Consider the following 17,071-nt stretch of genomic DNA (forward strand, 5'->3'; position numbering starts at 1 on the left):
ACGATGTAAATTTCACCTCGAATCCTTCATTCGCTTTATAACTGGACGTTACTGAATGTTATATTTTTACCTGCGAACATAATTTCGTTCATTACGTTCAGGCACCGCACGACGTATCTTAAAGACATCCGAGCAGCTACACCTGGGATCAAACAAGTGATCACGTGATTTCAAGCCGAGAAGTCAAACTATACGCCACAGCTGCATCTTTTGTGCATGACATTTATCATAGTGCATGTAATTATGCACGCGAGAACTTCGCCGCTGCACTGCGCAAACGAAAGTACTCGTATACTACATGCAATGATCTCTGAGAATCGCCCACGGTTTCCGAGCCGGCTTTTCCCTTGCACCATACACAGTTTTAATCAAGACGTGGTGCCTTCAACGTTGGCCCACATGCACTGCTGCGAAATCTTCCTTCGCTATGCTTTGCACTGCATGCAAAATTACGGTACTGTGAAACAACTCTGCAAAAATAAAACAAAGGAACGAAAAAAAGCAAACAATCGGCCACGCGAACTCATAAAGGTGATTCCCGAACAGCTTGCAGACTGGGAGTGTCTTAAATGTTTGCTTGCCAATGGATGACCCTGCGCACAGCACACATCTAAAGTGACTGGAGCCAAGTTGCAATAACTTTACACACGTCTGTTGCATGCTAGCTGCAGGATTGCGGTGGAGGTTTTTAGTGTTGTCCGAGAGTTTTCAGGTGGCAATGGAGGTTTCACAAAGCTTTCTAGCACTACTGGGCAGTACATTTCAGGATCGCAAGGTATTCTCTAAAAGCATCGAGTACTCGGTCTCATTACAGCAGTTGGCAATAATTGAGCTAAGGAAGTCAAAAAGTCGCTGGAGACTCGTGGTTATGTCAGTGGCATAATATAGCGTGCACTCCGCCTTTTAAATCGATGACAAAAAAGCAGTTCCCCGCGCTTTAGTGCGCCTGCGCATTACGGAGGCTCATATTTGTCTCGTAAATCGACCAGCTTGCTTCTTTTATTTACGACTTTCAATAAAGCGACGTTTCACATCTTTCAAAGCATAACATTTCTTTTTGTTTCCTATTATTCTTAATCTTAGTTATTAGACAGTTTTAGTTCAGCCGGTTCGGCGTCCGCAGGAGCTCTGCGTACGCATCAAACCTATGGATGCGTCAGTGAGCATGCGCAGTATGCAGGAGCACGGACGGTATCTTGCGTGCGCCCGCAGCTTTTCGAAAGCTGCGTAGCGTTCGCTGCCGGCTCAGCGGGCTTTGCGGGACGCTCTCGCGTGTCCGCTAGAGGTCGTTTCTCTATATCGCTTTTGCCGAAGATATTACCATATATTACTCCGGCTTGTGGTTTGACTTCGTGGTGGCTGATGTTGGCTACACAGTTTCAGAAGGTGGCATATCGCGGCGCTCAGTAGCACACTACTGGTTCTATACTCATGCAAGTCATCAATCCCCTTCTAAACTTTCGCGTCCGGCCCACTACTGCCGTATCGTGCGCGCGCGCTTCGCTACGCGCGCACAACCTCTCGCGCTGCATACGTGGGTGGTTACGGACGCCAGACTAAACTGCCAATTGAAGCGGAGCTTGCTATGTCTCACTGATTCGTCCTTGAGCGCCGAAAACGCACTGCAGGAAAGCCAACTTACACATCTGCGTAGAACACTACAGCTTACATTCGCAGTATCGCGCCAGCGTCGACTGGCCGGCCGGTGAGTGCCTGATAACTGCACGAAGCGACGAGTTCAGCTAGAGTAGCGCACAAAGTTCACTGGAAGCGCAAGTTGCGTCTGCTAGGCATGACACCACCCCTGTCGCGATTAACTGAGCTTCCCCGCTTATCGAAGACAGCGCGGCCCTGTGTACATGGGCTCGTCTTAGGATCTGGAGAAAAAAAACAAAGCCCCTTTCTTAAACACGGTTGAACGCCACGCTACCCAGACGAACCGTATATATCTGCATGGCATTACGCGCGTCACGCCTCTGACCGTTTACCACAGCGATCACAAGGCAATACTGTGCAAGTATAGAGTCGTCCGTGAAAGTTAAAATTGAATTATGGGGTTTTACGTGCCAAGACCATTTTCTCATTATGAGGCACGCCGTAGTGGAGGACTCCAGAAATTTCGACCTCCTGGGAATCTTTAACATGCACCTAAATCTAAGTACACGGATGTCTTCGCGTTTAGCCCCCATGGAAATGCGGCCGCCGTGGCCGGGTACGATCCCGCGACCCCGTGCTTAGCAGCCCAACACCATAGTCACTGAGCAACCACGGCGGGTCGTCCGTGAAAGTGGGGGTGAGTGCGTGTAATCAACGGCTACATGATCTGAAATAAAGGCTATGCAACTTAACGAAATATGTCTTCATTCAACGCTCAAAAATGCAATCCTACACAAGCAATCAAATCACGATAGCACCGGGTCGCTTAGCATTTCTTGGGTTCGTTGCATGGCCGTTGGCTTTGCACTTAAGCACGAGATCGCGGGATCGAGTCCCAGTCACGGCGGCCTCGTTTCGATGGGGGCTAAATGCGAAAACACCCATGTACTTAGGTTTAGATGCACGTGAAGGAACTTCCGGCGGTCCAAATTTCTGGAGTCCCCCACTACGGCATGTCTCATAATCAGATCGTGGATTTGGCGCGTAAAACCCTATAATTTATTATTACTTTATTTGGATTTGGAATTAGACTTTGATTCAGTTTGCATTGGGGGAAAGCTTCGCGTTCAACCATCTTTCTTTAAGAAAGGAGTTCCGATTTTTTTTTCGTGCCTCCCATGGTGCAAGTCGAAGATTCCAAGATACTGCATTCGATGGATGCGAAAAGAACACGTCACGCTGTGCGTAAAGTCAGTTGTCCTGCCTGCTTAGTGCGACGTTATCAAATCTACGCTTGGCTTAGTGAATGGGTTGTGTGGTAAGTCATGCTGACACAAAGGAAGCAGAAGGCGCTGCGCGCAGACGATTTCTTCCAGTTACCGACGGAGGGACGAAGTTGAGCCGCTCCTTCGCCACACTTCCACGCTGTGCGACGGGCCCAGTTTGAACCGAGAAATTCTACTCCCGAAGGAACACGGTATGTCCTATTTTATTACATGTTCTGATGCGCGTGTTGTTACTTTAGATGTAACGTGTGCTTACACTTTGTGTTTTTTTTTTAAAGGAGATGACAGGAAGAGGCATGGGAAACGCATACTTAGTGGTATAGCCTTACTTGTGTGTAGGTTAAGTATGGACAGCTGGGCTAGTTTGTTGTGATTAGCATTATGAAACATCGTTCCAGCGCACAATTGAACATGGACGAAAAGGGAAAGACAACACGAACGCCGGAGACAACACTGGCGTTCGTGTTGTCTTTCTCTTTTCGTCCATGTTCAATTGTGCGCTGGAACGATGTTTCATAATTGTGTGTTGGTGTTCGTTCAGTATGCGTTGAAGAGCATAAGAAAGAGGTCGACAACTGCGTGCCAGTCACAGGAAAAGTCCATTTGTCAGTGCTCGAACGTACACGCACCATTTTTTAAAAGGCCCATGTTTCATTTTCTCTGAACTTGCTACCGGCTACAGCATCGCTGTTCCAATATTTTTGCGCATAATTTTCTTCGAGCGTCTGTCCCATTTACTTTACCCCTCGTGTGAAGGCACCTAAGTGCGCGTCAATAAATGCTTACTTTGTGGGATCAGTTCATATTTACATGAAGTTCCTTCACTGTTATACATGCCATTTGCGAGTGTGCAAAGCCATTTACAAGCTTCCTCAAAATAGGATTCCTTCCATACTGAAATGGCTACTTGCGCAAGGACACTTGCAATTTTTTTTCGTTGAGACATGGTTACGAACTGCTGACGCTTGGCTGTTTTACGCTTTCCTCGTACTGCTCGAGTTTGCTCAAGTGCTCAACGTTTGGCTCACCCGCCGCGGCAGCCCAGTGGCTATGGCGTTGCGCTCTCGAGGTCGCGGGTTCGATCCCAGCTGCGGTGGCCGCGTTTCGTTCTGCGTGAAATGCAAACGCGCTCGTGTGCAGTCCCCGTCACGGCTGCTTAATAGAGCGCGGAAGCGATGCGCTGCCGCATTATGCTGCCAAGACCCTTAGCGCCACCTACCGGGTAAAGCTGGAACGACATAGTTGCTTCTGAGAATGCGCTAACAGGCGGACAGGGCAAGGTAAATATACCTGGCAGCAGAGCTCCCATAGAAGCCTATACGTTCAAAACATGACGTTTCATTGGCGCTTCATAAAGCCCAGCGGTTCATGGGGCTTAACGCCGTCTGTGTGAGGTGGGAACACTTCCAGTGGAAAGAGAAATGTGGTGCCATATTCGATAAAAATAGAAGTGAAATTGTTTTGTTCTCAAAGGCGCGAAATTTGTTTTGGTGGCCTGTCAGTAGAGCTGTATATTCATATGCCCCGCCATTCGACTTGATGGGCGTTTCGAGCTTTCAGCGCGGAAAACGATGCAAGAAAAGGTAAGCCGTACGGGTGTCAAAATCGCACCCCTGAACAGAATATACTTTCTTTAGAGGCCGACGAAAGGTTTAGGTGTAGTGCTGGTTCTATCGTCGGACGCCAAGTCCGTTGGCCTACGCAGTCGTACGAAAAGAACTAAAGTAAGCAATTATCTGGTGGTCGTAACTCACTCCTTTTGACTAAACAGGTTGAGAAACGATGGAGTTACCCGCGTCACCAAATTCAGACAAACGTCGACAAGCAAAACAGCACAACGTGTGAAGGGGGCGTATTCTAACATGAGAACTTTATGAGCGCGCCTTCATGCACACTTCAAGAGCTACATTGCTTTGCAAGCGATAGCGGCGCGAAGCTCTTACGATGGGCGATTTGTTGACAATGATAAAAAGTTGTCTTCTCTTTACTCGTCACGTATATATAAAATTGATAAGGAATTTTATTTTTGTTGAATGAATCTGTCCCGTATTACTGAACAAAAACCTATTTGGATCGACCTTAGACAGGGCTTCACCACTCACTGTCAGGATTGCCTTGCGCAGCCCCCCCTCCCCCCCCCCCTTTCCTGATGATTATGCCCGACGACAGGGGGAGCCGGGATAGGCGCCAGGTTATAGAGGCACCTTACGCCAAGCTGCAGGAACTGTTCTTTATCACCACGTGTGATGGCAAGACCACGCGACCGCTCGTACCACGACAAAATATCACGCGCTCGTGCGTGCTCTCATCGGCCGGAGTCACCAGCCAATGGGAACAGCGTGAGGGACATAGTTATAACCGCAAGTGGCCAAAACCTGTCCGTCTTGCAGTGCATGCTCAGAAGAAACTGCCGTTCGAACTTGCTCCTGTAGGCGACTGAAAGGGAATCGGAAGCGTACTAATGGGCACTGGTGTGTTTGCTCGATACAGCTGTGATGCGGGCTGTATATAGATTTAGGCACACGTTGTTGCTGTTGTTGCCGCCTCAAAACAAGGTACACGTTAAAGAACCACAGGTAGTTGAATTTGATCGAGTACGCCACTACCGCTGTCTCATACTCAGTTCGTGGTTTTGGCGCCGTAAAACCCCAAAGTTGCATTCTTTTTTTTCACTTATGACGTTGACGAAACGTACTGCCGAGGGTAACATTCTAGAGAACACGGAAGTGGAGGCCAAGCTGCATCGCTGTGCTTGCTCTCTATAATGGTGGTGCGTCTGCGTTCCAGACGCGCGTGCTTCGCAGAAGCGTCCATCTTCTAGTCGTAATTCAAAACATCAGTTTCCGTTTCTTGCAACTCTTCGTCAAAGTGACTTCGCCTATAAGCAAACTAGCAAATTTCCGCTAAGAAAAGGATTTATGGGCAATCTATTGACTTTGGGCAGCCATTCCAAATATATTCCGGAAACATGCGGCAACGACACCCAACGAAGCTGCTTGGGAGGACTAAGAAAAAATTAACAGCTAATTATTTACTTAGAAAGAAAATTTCGCAGTTAGTCTCGAAGGGTGAAGCATTGGGAGCGACAGCAAGTTATTACATTACACGAGGTAAGGCTCACATTTTTATAGCCAGCGTAGATAGCCAGTATAAAACTAAACACGCGTGGTGTCACATTGCCCCCAAAATTACAGCGGAACTCTTCTCACAGTGACTGTCAATGGTAATGCGATTAGCATTTGAGCAAGGTAGCGATGCACTGTTCCTGAAGTCACGTTTATTTAGCACCTGTGGTGGTGATTCTGAGAATTTGGTTGGAGGGACGATGACGAAGCTGGAGTGACGACGACTGAGCGACGCCGGGGGTATCAAGATGGTGGTGTGACAGCGAATGCATGACGAATGTTTGACGTCGATGACGTGCTATGATGGCATCACGAGAGTAAAATGACAAAAGCTGGAACGACAACGATACAACGACCATGACGGTATTGCGACCACGAGCACGTACCTAGTGGCCCAAGCTGGTAGAAAAGTTTGACGTCTGTGTTTGAGTAAGCGGCTAGATAGATAGGTTCAAAACCGGCTGAAGCAGGCAAAGAATGCTAATCGCATTAAAACGGAGTTCATTCGATGACTGCAAAAGCACATGTGGGGCCTCATGCAGACCTTCGCAAGCTTCCGTTCCCTGCTGCAGCTCCCTTTACAATTTATTTCACTGGGCCGTGCCTCCTGAAACTCGGATCAACCGATCACGAACAGTCGGCGTGCCGGGAGTCCGCACCAAGGCACCAGCCTTCGCGCCCTCGCAGTCTGCCGGGCCCGTATCGCTCCCTCTTTCTTCCACCGCTTCACATGAGATGTTGCTTCAAGGTTGCTCTCGACATCGATCTCGTGAGCGCTCTAAGACCAGCGAACGAGCAGGCTGACAGATAGAAAAAGGACATGCGCGGCTTCGACATACGTGGGGTTCGAACGCACTCACCACTGCTCGAGAGTGCAGCGATGCAGTTTGGCCGCAGCTCCTGCGGTCTCTAGACTGTGGACAGTGCAGCTACCGCAAGTATTGAAGCATGAAACTCTCGGATATAGGTTAGAAATGTAGTAGTCGTACGAAGGTGTAGCAACTGTTCGATCGGAGGATAGATGCATCAACGGGGACGATATTTCGTGTTTTCCCGTATTTCATGCTCCAAAAGTTTCTTTTTTGCAGTTCCTTGTAACATTTCGTGATTTTGGTATTAAACAAAACTTTCCCTGGTGTGTAGCCACGGGTGTAGCGGTATTGCCCCTCAAGTGCTGTTAAATTCCCCCCCCCCCCCCCCCTATAGGAAAAAGCAAGATTATTGCTCAAAACATCTGCCGGAATGTCCTTGGTACGCCGGTGTCATAGCTCATTGCGAAATACATATAAATCAAATCCAATTCACTTCATTTCAGAATCGTTAACTGTTAGGCCAGATGGGGTATCATGTTGTGTCGTTGAGAGGAATATTAGAGTGAAACGACGCGATGTGGACAGGACAGAGCGTTTGTCCTGTCCACATCGTTTCTTTCCGCCCGTATTCCGCTCGACGACACATTACCTTATTCAACATCGCAATCCGAAAAACAGATGTTGAGGGCTGTGGACTAAATGCCACAAATCGACTTGACGGGGCCTGCGGTCCATTAACTTGGCACAGAGGAACGGGCACATCAGCGTAAAACAGACTGCTTACCTTAACGAAACAAAGAAAAATATAAGCATACCAATTTTTTTATATTACTGAAACACATGTTTATACAAAGTAGCATACTAACAAAAGTAAAGAAAGGCACGAATGCAAACACGAAAAATTGAAATTTCAGTTGAGACAAATTGTAGTACAGTCAGCAAAATTCGAAAATTCGCGAGGGTCTAGTTGCAGACATACAGATATTACAATATTTTTTGGTCAGCTTTTTATTCGTGAAGTTTTAGTAGAAAACTCGGTGCCCTTCCACTCAGTGAAGAATGATCAGCGAAGCTGTGTATAGGTGTGTAATGGCGAACTGCACCTCCGCAGCGGGTCGGCCAAGTATTGGACTACCTTCGGGATCGGCACACGTGTGGGGAGTGCTTCACGCCTGCTTAACCCCCGCCGCAGGTCGGCTCCGCATTGCACTATCTTAAGGATTTTGTCTATGCACGGGCACTATCCTGGGGAACTTGCCCTTAACAGCTTCACTGTAAAAACACACAGGCTAATAAAGTATAATTTGTGCGGTAATAGGTAGCGCAACATCGGTTTTCCGTAGCTGGTTCTAGTTCGCGGAAGTTCCCAATCTTGAGTGAGAGGAGTAACGCCTTTCCTTTTTTTTTTCAGCAAGAAATGCTGTCAAAGGAGTTCTTCTAGCGTGACGTTTGTGGGGGAAATTCATGACACGAATTGCCATGTGCAGGTTACAGATATTGAATAGGGTCGTCGTGCCCCACACTAACTGGCAGTATTCTATGTGATGCGACCTAGCTGTTAAAAATAAGCAACGTCAGCTGCGGTAGCCCACTGGCTTACGTTGCTCTGCTTAGCTAGAGGTCCCGGGTCCACTCCCTGCCGCGGCCGCCACATATTGATGAGGGTGAAATGCAAAACAGCTCGTGTACAAGTACAAGTTGAAGCCCAGGTGGTCAAAATTAATCCCGAGTCCTTCAGTCTACAGCGTGCCTCGCAATCAGATGGTGCCTTTGGCACGTAAATCCCGAGAATTTATTTTATTTGTTGCTATAGCTGGCAGGCATGATGTTCAAATGATCAATTTCTCCTGAAACGGGCCCAATGCGGCACCGGTTGCGCAGTTAACAGCAGGGGGTGCGGTTCCTGATACAGAGGATACGCTGATCTGTGCATGTACAGTCGCGTGTAAAATGACTTGCAACACTCTTGTTCGTGGTCGGAGGGGCTCCAGGGCTGCGGAGTGCCTCGGACATGCGCAATGGCGGTTTAATAAACACCGCTAATTGAAGCTGTGTTTAGGTCTGGAACTTGCTCTGTGTCTGCGCAGCCGTACAGTCTTGGAGCCCCTTCGACCACGGGCACCAGTGTTGCAAGTGATATTGCACGTGACTGTATATAGCGTGGTACATAGCGTCAGGAGTGCGCTATGAAGGCCCGAAGTTGGGAGGCTGTTGCTGCTGGGCACCTGAGACATTTTTTTCTTCGCCTGAGATGGCCATCTTCGGATAATCTTAGCGGTGCATCGCACCTAATTCCTTAATGAAGTCGAATAAACGTCGATAAGCATTCGTAGTTTTTTGTGAAAAAATAAGCACCACAAATTTAGAAGCATATGTGGTTTATAGAGGAAACCGCTGTACAGTGGAGACGCTAAGTTCATCGCATTCATTTTCAGCCTCTGAACTACACTAATTTTAATGTAACAGTTCAAATTCTATCAATTTTCGTGTCTCTAGAAATGTTATGACGTTGCCGACAAATTGCACCACCTAATGTTTGTCAACAGGAATTTCTAAGGGACCTTTTACGTAATTAGACTCGCCATTTCTATGAAACGTGCTACGCAAAGAAGCTTGGATGCAAAGTTTGGAATGTTCACGGCAGGTTCTAATTCGGATATCAATCGATTTAACTGCAGATCATTCAATGCAGCTGTTGTACTTTCTCACGCACAGTCAATTCATACGGTGATGCGTTCGATTTATGCAGTGACTTGAGCCTTTCAACCCAGTCAGAGGTCATGGAGGTGACCGACCTCATTGGTGAGACGGGCATCTACCAGAACGTGATGCTGGTGCTATCCATGTACCGGGGCATGATGCTGGCCATCAACAACCTATGCGCCTCGTTCATCTTCCCTGAGGTGGAGCACTGGTGCGCGCGACCGCCTGCTTACGCACACTGGGACGCACAGCAGTGGAAGGCTGAAGCCATCCCACATGGAGGCTCTGGGGTAGAAGACTACTCGTGTGTGCGCTACGCCATTTCAGACAACGGCGGGTTTGACAACCTTTCAGTGGTTTCGTGCAATTCATGGGAATACGACCACTCCGAGTTTTGGCCCTCGGGCACTGAAATGGTGAGCTCTTACTGATACTATTTTACGCCACAATGCGGGCCGGCAACTCTTACATTATTACTAGGTTGACAGCAACAGCAAGATGTCTTGTGGTGCCGGCAGAATGGTAGTCGCGACATGCAGTAGTAACAGAAAACAAAGGTACCGTGAAACCCATAAGCTCGAACGGCAGCTAAGCCATAGTTAGGTGTACGTTTATGTTTTAAAGCATCGCTCCTTGTCGCAGGCACTCTTTGGCAACTCGGGATGCAGGAACTATTGTGTATATGTGCACCATCTTTAACATATGAATCTGTTACGACTATAATGTTCACGTGACGTTGGCAGCTCGGCTATGTCCAGCGTTTACAAGTTGATACATGTTGCTTCAGCTAGATCTTTCGAACGTATATATGTACTGGTGAGCTACGCTACGCCTCTCATATGCTAACTGTGCCTTTGCGCGTTACCTAAAAACTTGAAGCTCAACTTCTTTACATTTTGCTCCTGGTGGCATGCAGCCTAGTTTCTTATGCATAACTTAAAATATTGAAGGCGAGATGATCGATGTTCTCTTCCGTGTTTTCTGTAGCTTTCACTTCATTAGTGCCGAAGAACCCTGAGGCTGAATGAAAACCAATTTCTAATAGAAACGGCCGGCGTTCCACCAAAGTGCTCATGGCGACTGAAAGAGCATTGGACATACGAAATGGGCGATCATTCCGGTCTTCGCTAGCAAATGAACGAGGTCAACTACGGCCCTAGGGGACTTCCACTACTCAAGCGACGCCTTCACGTATGGCGATATTTCTAAGGCGACTGTGCCTTCTGGCAAGCAAGAGCCTCTTTTCCTTGAAAACGGTCCTAAGAAACTTTCATGATGAATGCCGTCGCACTTAATAACTAGTTTTCATTGAGCTTGGGGGACCATCTGATATGACACGATAACGTTTGTGAGGCGGTTATATTAACTGATCCTAGGACACATATCTGGTGTCTGGGAAACGATAGTTGTGGCCCGAAGTTGATACCGTAGAGCTTAGCGCTGACCGAAACGTTCCTTTGTCCACACTACTTCTCTACCTTAGGCGAGGAGGTCTTCATGCTTCCTGTGTTGCGGCTTAGGCTGGCGTTAGGGCAAAATATCCGCCAAGCCCATCAACGAGTACGTCCAGTAGTAGGAATGAAGGGGAAAGGGTTCATTGCCTTAGTTACACGGCTCCAGTTACGGAAGCCCAATCCATGCAGGAGCAAGTTAAACGTCCGAATTCACATCAGGACCCTCTCTCCTACTGCACGAAAAGTCTCCGCTTTTAGTACCCTCGTCTTCCCTAAGCGAGACGACTAGGGAATCTGAAGCCCGTCTAGAAGCAAATCACAATCGTCGAATCCGTTGCGATACCACGCCCATGCTATCGCAACGCTCCACAGTAACGCCACCTCCGAAGCCCGATGGTATGGAATGTGCGGCAGGATAGCAACCTGCGAATCCGAGGTTGTCGTTGTGCGGTAGCATTTGATGTTGGCCCCCCTCATCATTAGTTCAGGCTGTCAGGTAGTGGTGGGTGCAGTGGCCTTTTGTGGATCCGTGAACAGTCGATGTCCACGCTGCGTTGACGTCTGGATAGGCGCTTATGGATGGGTGGGGGTTTGCCTCGTGGCAAACATATAATTAACGCCTTTGTGGTGTTGAGACGTAACACTAGACAAGGCCCTTGGAGTGCACCAGACAAGACAATACATAGACTGAAAATAGTCAGGTCCTAATCGTTGGCATTCACCTTCCTTAAGATGGGGATACCGACGCTAGCATTAAGATCGCCCGTGCGCTGGTCATGGCAAGTCTCGGCATGTCGTACATGCTATGGTACTGCATCCTTCAATCTTATATAGGCACAAAACTGAAAGTTAGTGTTTACATTGTGAATCCATTTGCGTCTTAAATGGCCTTTCTCGACGCATGAGAACAGAATTAGATTGCTTCTTCGGCCTTTCCTCACTCCAAGCCGTCATTGAAGAAAGCGCCAGTGTACAGTGAAGAAAGTTAGGTAATCTGTAGAGCTTCGGAGTGCTGCTGCAGTGGAAATATCCTCAAAACCCACCATCAGTCATGTATTTTTTTATTGAACGAAAGCTTATACTTTTTGTTTGTCTAACTAAATCTCTACTCCGGGTGTACGGTCACCAGACCCATAAAAGGAAGGGTGTGCTCAGCGACTCTTCGATGTCATTATTTCATACTGCGAACAGCAATGTTGAAGAGGCACCGACTGTTCAATATGCTTAAAAGGTACATAGGACATACACCCTCTCCCTCCCGGTATTTCTAGAAAACATTAAGAACTCCACTGCCACCGGAAGAACTAGAAACTCTTTGACACTGCTAGAGACTCTCGCGCAATCCTAAGCACGCAGCCTGCATGCAGCAATTGACGGTTGCTGTCCGCGCTGGCCTGTTAATGCTGCTTGTTATTGCCATCAAGCTTTGCTTCAAACACGCGTCATTTAGCGTTCTTCCTGAAAGCCATTTACTAAAAAAATGATTTAAATACGTTTGCCCTTCTATCGTTCTTTCAATGTTCGAAGTACGAAAGTCATGGTCATACTGATCAAGAACGTTTTGTTACCAAGTCCACGATGAAACTTGCAATTTAACAATTCACTCGACTACTCTATTGACTGTAGATTATTACGATTTCTGTGCAAGGCGATTATTGCACTTGTTTTTCACTCCACTCATTCACTAACCTCCATCTTCGCGTTCTTTTTCTGCTTGCCCCATGCCAAGATATTGCTACTCAAGCACAGTTGCACAAGTTTCGCACTGTTGGTGTCTCCGCAGTATAAGGTTGCATGAAAGAGGGCATTCATTACAGGTGGAGAGGGAGGAAAGCATGTCCACAATAAGCAGGGAAGCAATATTGTATATATATCAAGGGCTGGGTAGAGATACTACGAAAAGTATTCCGGAATACAGCTATAAAAATACACGTGTTGGAAGCCTAAAATAGATACTGCGATACATTTGTCTTAAACGTAACGGAATATTTCGCAGATACTTGCAGAAAGATTAAAAAAAGTATCCGGAACAGACAGCAATACAGATACAAGAATACCGATACTGGAATACTTCTTATTTCGAGGTTGTTGATGCTGCGCAAAGACATCAAGTACAGCGTATTGTGAGTCGTGCAGCGCATTCACTCTTGCAGCGTTAATTGCACTAAGCAACATCAGTCTCTCAAATGGGTCGCCTTCTAGGCAGCGTTGGTTGGGCCTCAACACAAAACACGCGAACGAGAAAAGTCTCTCTACCACTGCAGACGAGCACAAGTTCGTGTTATTACGAAAAAAATGCCACCTTCATGGCCGGAAAGTCCTGTATCATGGCGATATCTCTTCTCGGGTCATATAGGTACCGAAACACTTCAGCTCTCACGTGGGTCTGTTCTGACGGCTCAGAAGCCGAAGCGTCTCCGTCTTCGAACTCATGAAGACCTTGATTCATCACCGACAATGATGATGACTCGTCGCACGTGTCCTTTTTGTGTCGTGCGTGTGCTTCGGCAGCTCGCACGAGTAAGCTCTCAAAGTTGGAAGATTACCGCTATTTCTTGAACGAGCCGCATATCAGAGACAGCAAGTGCGCTTGAAGACGGGCTCGTCTTAGGATCTGGAAAAAAAAAATCAGCACCTTTCTTAAAAGAAGATGGTTGAACGCCACGCTACCCAGACGAACTATATATCTGTATTGCAATAAGCACGTCACGCAATGCAAGAGAGGCCTGGTTCCGGATCCTTCCTTAGAACTGTGTGGACAACGAATACCTATCAGCAAAGAGCACAAATTCCTAGGTATCATACTTGACTACAGACTCACTTTCGTCCCCCACATTAAATATATTAAAGAAATATGTCTGAAAACAATGAACATAATCAAACTTCTATCCCAGACTACATGGGGTAGTGACAGAAAGTGCCTAATGAATCTCTATAAAAGCATCATCCGGTCACGATTAGATTATGGTGCTGTGGTATATAACTCTGCCGCCCCAAGCGCGCTAAAGATGCTAGACCCTGTTCACCATCTGGGTATCCGTTTAGCCACAGGAGCTTTCAGAACGAGTCCCGTACAAAGTTTATATGCAGAATCGAATGAGTGGTCACTTCATATCCAGAGAACATACATCAGCCAAACATATTTTTTGAAAGTGCACTCTAATCCTGAACATCCATGTTTTAACACCATCAATGATATGACATATGCTACACTGTTTCGAAATCGTCCTTCCGTAAGACAGCTAGCCTTTCTCGCTGCGTGTGAGGGAGCTTAGTGAAGAAATGCACGTTCCGCTCCTCGAGCTTCCCCTAATGCATCCAGCCAAGCTGCTACCTCCTTGGGAGTGGCAGCTCATACAATGCGATATATCTTTCATGCAAGTAACAAAACACACTTCAGACATTGAAATCCAAATGCATTTCCGGGAACTCCAGCACAAACACTCCTGCGCGGAGTTCTACACTGACGCATCGAAGTCACACGATGGGGTGTCCTATGCAGCCGTCGGTTCATCCTTCTCGGAATCCGACGTACTGCATCCGGAAACGAGTATCTTCACAGCTGAGGCCTACGCACTACTGTCGGCTGCGAAGCATGTCAGGAAATCAAAACTCCAGAAAGCAATCATATATACGGATTCCCTTAGTGTTGTGAAGGCCTTGATGGCATTCTCTAACCACAGAAATCCGGTAATTAACGAACTTTATTCTGCTCTGTGTAAAGCGTATATAGGTAATCAGCATGTCATCATATGCTGGGTGCCAGGTCACAGGGGCATCGAAGGTAACGTTCTAGCGGACCAGATGGCCACGTCAGTTGCATCGCATTCTGCTAATCCCACCGCTGCAGTTCCTGTCACAGACCTGAAGCCCTTCTTACGGAGGAAACTACGGAACCAGTGGCAACGGCTATGGGACGCGCAAACAAATAACAAGCTCCACGTGATAAAGCCACAGTTAGGATTCTGGCCTTCCGTAATAAAATCACGCCGGACAGATGTCCTATTCTGTCGTCTGAGAATAGGACACACATTTGGCACACATAACTTTTTACTCACCGGAAACGAGCCTCCAACCTGTGGTAGATGCGGGGAGAGGCTGACCGTCCTCCACGTCCTTCTGGAGTGTCGGAAAGCCGAATCCGAAAGAAAGAAACATTTTCCCTTAGCATACCGCCAGCACATCCCCCTTCATCCAGCAATGTTAGTAGGCCCAGAACCGCTGTTTGACTCCAGCGCAGTCCTGGGCTTCCTGAAAGATGTTGTATTACATGTTATTAGCCCCACACACTCGTAGCGTCTCCTCTTTCCAGAGAATGCCGCTGTGATAAATTTTTATGTAGCACATGCCTCTAGGCCCTTGTCTCAAGGGCTCTAACGAGGCAGTGGTGCTCTAGTGAATTTTAGAATCTTATATATTTTCTATTTTGCATCATTCTTTTACGATGGATTTTAATGTACATAGTATCCGTCATTAGTCATCGCCATAATTTTATAGCACGCAGATTTTACGCACTTTACAGCGACTATTTTTAGGCCACTTTAAAGCCAAGTCACATCTTCCATATTACATCGTTAACACTACCACTTGTCATGGCGCTCTTTGGCCAAACCTGGCCCTTGCGCCATAAAACACTACACATCATCATCATCAATGCACTCCCGGCCGTCACCATGGGTAGGCCGCGGGTGCAGGCCACCGCAGGAGAGGCTGCCGTACGCTTACGCAAGTGTACAGTCGTACGTGAAAGTGAATGTGTGCGTGTAACCAATGGCTACATTATCTAAAATAAAGGCTGTGCAACTTAAGGAAATGTCTTCATTCAAATTCAACGTTCAAAAAATACAATCCTAAGCAAGCAATTAAATCACATATGCATAGCATCGGGTCGCTCAGCATTTCTTGGGTTCGTTGCGTGGTCGTTGGTTTGGACTTTGATTCTGTTTGCATTGGGGGAAAGCTTCGCATTCGACCATCTTTTTTTACCAAAGGGGCTTTGATTTTTTCTTGATACTTTGGTTTCTCGCCTCGGCAGCCTGTTGAAAATTCCTCTGCGCTCGTTATGTGCACACGAAGCGCCAATCTGCGTCTCACTCGTGGTCTTCTATGCCGTGTCGCTGTGCGTTTTCTAACCATGACAAAGGAAAAAGCGATGGCACATGCTGCGAACCCTTAAGCCTATTTCCGCCAAATAAGTAACGAGGTAACCATGTCTTGCTCAGTATCGCGATATAATCGCTACATCGTAAATGCATTTCACTACTGAGGTACAAATACATTTTTCAAATGTATCTCGGTACAGAAATACATAGTCAAAAGTATATCTAAGATACGATCGCGATACTCTTTTATCACGATACTGTACAGCCCTGTTTGTATCACTTGGAGCAGTCATCGCAGAGTAATCATAGGTAGGATTTCCCATGTACTGCACATTTCTTTACGTAACCTGCTCTAAACTTTCGAAGCGTTGTGGAGTCAGTGAAAGCTAACGTGAAATGGCCTGCGTGGTTGTCGAAAGCCTATGTAACAATGTTACTGGAATTCACACACACAAAAAAAATCGGTGCTTCACTACCATGTCTTAACTCACTCTGGGGCATGCATCGTTAGAATACAACCATGCTATAGCATATTGTTAGATACGCGACCGTTTCCTGAGCCTACTTCGAGTTTCCCAGACCACATCGAATCGCACCACAGCTAATTAAGGAGCGCAGAAACACGGATGCCACATTCATGAGGCACGGCACGTGCAAACAAGTCGGCGGACCCCACTTCGTGTGCAGCCGGTGGAGCTATTCACTGCTTGGCTCTTCCCGAAAGTGAAGGGAAGGGACTTTTCCGTCCTGGCCACTGATCTCCACTAGGGGGTTCTGGATGGCGCATCGCCGCTTTCGGGGCCGCGCGCTCACACGGCAACCGGAAGTGACCGAAAGTGTGCGTGCTTGTCCCGGAAGTCGGCGTCTGCTGCGGTTTTCAACGGCGGAGTTGGCGTTTTTGCTTGCGCTTTGTTGCAATTAGAACTGCACAGTTCAAATTGGCTATTGGAAGAACACGTAGTGAATGTTTAAAGGCGTAAAATATAACGTTTT

At 47.2% G+C, this 17,071-nt stretch overlaps 1 protein-coding gene across 1 annotated transcript in view; it reads left to right on the forward strand.

Moving 5' to 3' along the window:
* Positions 1 to 2,896: 2,896 nt before the first annotated feature.
* Positions 2,897 to 17,071, forward strand: part of LOC135902634 (solute carrier family 22 member 6-B-like) — a 67,282-nt gene continuing 53,107 nt past the window's right edge. The window contains exons 1-2 of the mRNA XM_065432827.2: positions 2,897 to 3,073; positions 9,569 to 9,938. Of these exons, the coding sequence (XP_065288899.1) occupies positions 9,600 to 9,938 (339 nt within the window). The 5' untranslated portion in view covers positions 2,897 to 3,073; positions 9,569 to 9,599. The remainder of the gene's footprint in view (positions 3,074 to 9,568; positions 9,939 to 17,071) is intronic.

This window comes from Dermacentor albipictus, chromosome 1, assembly GCF_038994185.2.
Source record: "Dermacentor albipictus isolate Rhodes 1998 colony chromosome 1, USDA_Dalb.pri_finalv2, whole genome shotgun sequence".
In the NCBI taxonomy this organism is placed as follows: Eukaryota; Metazoa; Arthropoda; class Arachnida; order Ixodida; family Ixodidae; genus Dermacentor; species Dermacentor albipictus.